The sequence below is a fragment of the Abramis brama genome (assembly GCF_963993115.1).
Source record: "Abramis brama genome assembly, contig: SCAFFOLD_204, whole genome shotgun sequence".
NCBI lineage: Eukaryota > Metazoa > Chordata > Actinopteri > Cypriniformes > Leuciscidae > Abramis > Abramis brama.
In genome coordinates, this window is record NW_028155912.1 from 1 (window position 1) to 6,000 (window position 6,000).

The following is a 6,000-nucleotide window of genomic DNA, read 5'->3' on the forward strand; positions in this document are numbered from 1 at the left end:
AAAATGGATTATGTATCATTACATTGCTTTAAAGTTAATTCAAGTGCAAATGTTGCTGGTGATTTGTTGGCGCTGTACCTTAGATGCCGCAACTAGCTGAGCCGTGCTGGCAGCGATCTCATGCGAACACACCATCAGCTCCTCAAACTTGCCCTTGCCTTGCACCACCTGATCAGCTGCATCACTGCAGGAAGAAGAAGAAAAAGCACAATGGTGATGGTTAATATATCAGTCCATGTAGGATTCAAAACTTAGGGTCCGGACACTTTGGAAAACACGGACAGAATCATGGAATCCAGTCATTAAAACGAAATTTGGCAAATTTTGTGTACACGTTCTGTGAATCTCAGAGTGAATGAGTTTAGTCTACTGCACATACTCAAGCACATGATGCTGATGGTGATTTGAGAGCCATTTCTATTTACTTCTTAAAGTTATAATAATAATCCTATTTACAAGAACCTTTTTTAAGAAATACCATAAAATCAAGAGATTTTTTTTCATCTGTTTCAATTTGAAAATCTGTTGTGCAACACTTTATTTGACAAAAATGCAATGTTTAGTTGTAAAGGAATTGTATTTTCATTTGATGACAAGTTTTATGAATTCATTTGATTACCACAGTTTTGATGATAAATCTGTATTAAATCTTAAAATGATTATATAAAAAGTAAAAAGCTGAATTTGTGAAATTCATAGGACCCTATTATTGTTAAAATTGTAATCAGTTATTCAAATTTTTAAAAGTTTCATGAATTCAATTGATTAGACATGCTTTTGGTTATTCAAATTTAACTAAGCCATTAAAATGGAAAACACCGAATCTTGGAAAAAATACAAAATAATTTTGGAAAAAATCAAGAGGATTTCATTGGGCCACTGAGATTTTTAATCACTATGCCACAGCTTCCCTCCCCCCAAATTAGATTTTCTCACTGTCTGTGTTACTCACACCAACATGGTGGCGCCCCAGCCCACGGCCTTGGAGGCGGAAATGAGACCTTCCGTCCATCGGGAATTCTTGGCGTAGAACTCCTTCATAGACGCGGCCCCCTGTGAACACAACAGAAACATCAATAAAATGTAATTTCACGCTCTACAAAAGCAAGTTTTCAACAACAAAAAAAGTTCACTCGCCCTGCCGCTCTCCACAATGTCCCTCTGCAGGTCTTTGGAGGACAGCACGAGCACTTTGATGGCCTGCATGAGATCTGTGCAGGACGCCAAGATCCTGCAGGGGGCGACAGAGAGCAACATTTAAATACTTCAAAGGCCTGTTTTGCATGCATGGCTAATGTGTCTGGGTGAATGCAAACGTGCAACACTATCCAAGAGAAATAAACTCTGCATAAAGGCACTTTGATCACTTAACCAAATCCACTAAGGAATATCAACCAAATAAATTCAGTTAACTGTTTTTGGTAACAGTAATCATGAAAACATTACATGCATTGCATGCGTAACACATGTGGCTTGGTCAGTCTGACCTTTCATTGACTTCCATTTTGATTCCTGTGTCAACTGCCCTGGACTTATTGAGCATTTCCTGTTGCAAAGCGCAAAGGGGAAAAACATTAGACAAGTAGACTGGAGCGCTTCATGTTTTATTAAGCATCTGTCTGTATGGTAGAAAAAGCATTGACTGATCACCTCAATCCTGGCGGCAGCCGACTCCACAGCTGCTGATGTGGCTGACATCTCCTGCTCCACCAGATCTCCCAGCTCCCCTTGCTGCAGTTCCAGACCCCGAGGACGCAACTTCTGCTCAGAGAAAACAGAGGAATTAACTAAGAGGTTGTGTTCTCATCTATGTCTAATTTACATCTAATTTACGTTGTAGAACAAAACGCCAATGTATCGTCTTGTTATGTTTCCCACAGGCTTTATTTTACTCATAAATGTAAAAACCCCATTATAAAACCTCATAGGAAAATCTCAAGGGAACCAGGGGGCGGAGCTTTGATGTTATACCTGCACCACTCTATTGTCCTGTATAAATCCAAAGCAAATTTGGAAGTTCTCGACCTTCTATTTCTAAAGTGAAAAATAAAATTTGAATATCAATTGCAAGTATTTAAAGTCACCATGAATTTAAAACTGACAGTATTTTATGTAATATTGCAGTATTTATCATAAATGATTTATCAATGCACATAATGTTTTTTTAAAGTCACGTGCCATCGTAATCAAAATAACTTCCTCTTGTAGTGACATCTCTTTTCTGAAGAAATGTTTACTGGTGCGAGGGCGGGAAAACCTGTCACTCACATGACATCCCAGCAACAGCAAACCACAAACATCCAACTAAATCCCGATGGACAAAATCAAGTCCCGCCCTACATTCTTTCTTGTTTGAGAAGCTGTTTCACTTGGATATACACGTCACAATAGTGAATAAAAGACGAATGTAAGTTCTCATTTGATTGGATGGCCATTTGCTGATTAAGATGCAATGTCTACTCTTTTCTTACAGATGTTTATTTTTCTACTGCTGTGATGCTACTGTTAAGAAACTACAACTATGAAAAATTGTTTTCGTTAATTTAAATAAAGTTGAAATAAAATAAATATCAGATGAAAGACTTAAAAGTAAAAAAAAACTTGCAATTGAAGTACTAAGATTACTAAAAAATAAAGCTAAATAGAAGAAAAAATATATTTAAAATAAATATATATAAAAATAAAAGCTAATTCAAAATATTAATAAATACTATAATAATCGATAAATAATATTAAAATAACACTGGGCATGCAGTATGAAGTTCCATACTAGCTTTGGCATAATTTAAATCACTCAAGAAAAGTGCTAAAAATGACATGCTGCTATTTTTCAACCCACTGATTTACTATGCTAAAACCAGGACTGACTCTCAGTGGCACACTTACTTCACCCAAGGCCATTACGGTATCCAGTGCCGACGTCAGCCGGCTGCAGTCTGCCGTCAACATAGACTTCTGCTCCTGAAGCTGGCAAAGCAGCGCCATGGCCTCCGCGCCACACGCCTTCACGTTGTCTGCCAAAGCTGCCCACGGACAGACAAAGACAGAAACCAGAGAGCAGTCAGACGCGCCATCTGTCACCTGCAGACGCTCCACATACGCTCGGGAAGAAACGCATTTCCTGCCGTGTACAGTCGTGACGTGATTGCTTGTGCTCGTGGGAACCGCAACATTAGCAGTTTTGAGTTATGTCATGTTCCTTTCAAGCATCTCTCCCGAAACAACCAGACCTCCGGCGACGGAGTTATTAACAGAGCCGCAGTGACACTAATGACCTTCATGATGAATGGAGACTGACTCAAACAGAAAGTCATTTTCTTGGACGTCTCTCTATATGTGGAATGTGGTTACAGCGGTACTGTAAAATATTTATCAATTTAATAATAGAAATTACATTTATGCTGCTTAGATTGAACGGATAGCTCTGGTTCTGGATGCTGATTTGGTAATACAGTGTATTAAAGCATAATTACTGTTTCTTTAAGGAAGTATTTGCATAGAAATTCATCAGTTGTGCCAATGTGATTACATAAGCTCATTTGAATATATTTTCATAGCGCCTGGGTGATGCCTACCGTCTGCTTGTTCCACTGGCACCATGTGGGAGGTGGCGCTTCCCTGCACAATGACATCGCCCACCAGGTGAGCAAACTGAGTCACTGCCCGCACCAGTCCAGACACATCTATTACACACATTCAGGAAAATCAGTGTGGAACAGTTACAACATGATCATATGAGTGCCTCTCATCTCAACAGACTAATTCTGAGTAAAAAAAAAAAGGGATGAAATGGTGTCTGAATGCACTCATGGTGCACTTAAATCAGTTTTGGATTTCTATTGGTATGTCATTACGTTATTATTTATTGAGCTTGTGCATGCTGAGTGGAGAACAGTGAAGGGGAGTAACAAAAGTTAGTGTGAAATTAGCTCAACTGTCTTCAAAATAGTGCCGATTTTTCAGTCCTGAGACATTTTTTTGCAATAGGTAGCAGTGTAGCAACACAAATCACTACATCACGGTTGTGTCACAATGTATTGCACAGCCTTACTAGCAAGCGATCCAGACAGAATGCTCTCCTGTCTCAAGTACTGCTGGGAAGTTATTCAGGTCAAAGCTGATTCAGACAGTTTGTTTTTAGTAATTCAGTTTGTTCAGATAGTTCATTGTAAAGAAATGAGGTAATCAATAAATTCTGTTCATCAATTTACTAGAGCTGCGGCAATTGCAATTTTCTTGGCCGATTTCCGTTTTTTTTTTTTTTGTGAGTGTGATCTGCAGATTACGATTTTCTTTCAAAGAACTATAATTGACAGCATATACAAACAAAAATCTACTTTTCTTTAAAGCAAAATTTTATTTTAATAAAAAAAAAAAAAAAAAAAAAGAGTAAAAAGACAAATAAACAAATTTCAAACAACACCACAAATAAAGAGAGATATAAAAAACACGGCTTTAAGTTTTTCAGGTGGGTATACAGTATATTCAGGTAAAAAAACACTAAAGAAATTAATGTAATCAAATGTACCTTTTAGCTAATTACTATTTCAGTAAAGACTAACTTAACTGTAATTTAACTACTTTAAATGATGTGTAACTTATATCTTGGCAAGCTCAAGTTTCAAAGCAACTTTGCCAACACTGTTGGAGTGAACGGTACATTAATGAATGCTAGTTGAGAAGGAAAATGAGAGTGTATGTACATGTAATTCACCTGTGTTATCTGATACAAAGCCGTCTCTGGCCGACTGCAGCCTCTCCACGCAGTCCAGAGCCACCTGGCACCTGGACACCAGGTAATCTACACACACAAGGTCCTTTAATATTTATTAAGCTCTTGTATGGCAATTCCAGCTGTGCGGTGTAATCAGTGTGGGTTGTCAGGACATGAGGGTAATTTGAGCTGGTCACTGACCGGCTGAACTGGTGCAGCTGATGTGTGTGGGGTCCTCCAGCTGATTCAGGCTGTCCTGTACAATCCTTCCCGCCTCCTCTAGAGCTGCCCGCAGAGCCGCCCAGCGCAGGGACACCAACTCGCTCTCCAGAGCCTGCTCACGACTCTCCTACAGATAGAAAGACAATCAAAACAGGCATTTAACACTCCATTACATCAATTAGTCCTTTTCTGTTAGCTTTGAGACCAACAGTCTAAATGCTAGTGAGCTCATAAAAGCAAAATTAACATTTAGCAGATTTACAGCCTATGCCTTTTGGTATAATAAATCTGAACAATTACACAGACCCAATTATAACTGAACAAATAGTAAACCTACAATATCCCACCTTCTCATTGAGTTGGTTTTGCAGGGCCTCAGCAGCTTTCACACCACTCTCTCTCTCATTGGTCAGACTGCTCTGTACACGCTCTAACTCCACCCCCAAACCTGCCAGCTCCGCCTCTTTCTGAGATACAGTCTCCAAAAGCTCCGCCTTCTCAGCCTCTAAAGCAGACAGCTGAGTATTGAGCTGCTCACTTGACTACAGGAAGAGAGAGAATACAGTTCAATGAGAGCTGCCTGTCATTACGTGAATTACAAGATCTAATGTGACTATTACTGAGAGAACAAGAATCTCAAGAAACTGTGTTGTTACTGTTAGAACCAGTGAAGCAGAAGTTGAGCTAATACATTTTGGCGTACAAACATACGTCATCCCTGCAGCACTCTATGAACTAATATAGTCATGATAAAGATGTTAAATTTATCAGCACACAGTTGACTTTATTTGAGTCAGCTGCTGTGGAGCAGCAGGTGTGGAGGAAACAGAGGGAAGTGGGATGGGGGATGGGGGATGGGGGATGGGGGATGGGGGGGGGGGGGGGGGGGTATCAACTCCTGTAATTTAGAACCTACATGCAATCACAGAATCCCCATGTCAACCTGCGCTGGACTAAATCGCAGAGACAGTGATACATGGATCCTGTGGTGGGCCAAGAGCTGAACAGGGATGGGTGGAAGAGCGTGAAGTAGGGCTGTACAATATATCGGAAAAAATCTATAT

At 39.6% G+C, this 6,000-nt stretch overlaps 1 protein-coding gene across 1 annotated transcript; it reads right to left on the bottom strand.

Annotated features, from left to right (window-relative positions):
* Positions 1-39: 39 nt before the first annotated feature.
* Positions 40-5,478, bottom strand: LOC311077294 (huntingtin-interacting protein 1-related protein-like; the record flags this gene model as incomplete). Its single annotated transcript, XM_084139115.1, has 10 exons — positions 40-184; positions 953-1,053; positions 1,138-1,231; positions 1,488-1,546; positions 1,651-1,761; positions 2,887-3,023; positions 3,576-3,683; positions 4,715-4,801; positions 4,916-5,063; positions 5,284-5,478. Coding segments are annotated over 10 exons (1,185 nt in total), but the record flags the coding sequence as incomplete, so codon positions are not given.
* Positions 5,479-6,000: the final 522 nt, after the last annotated feature.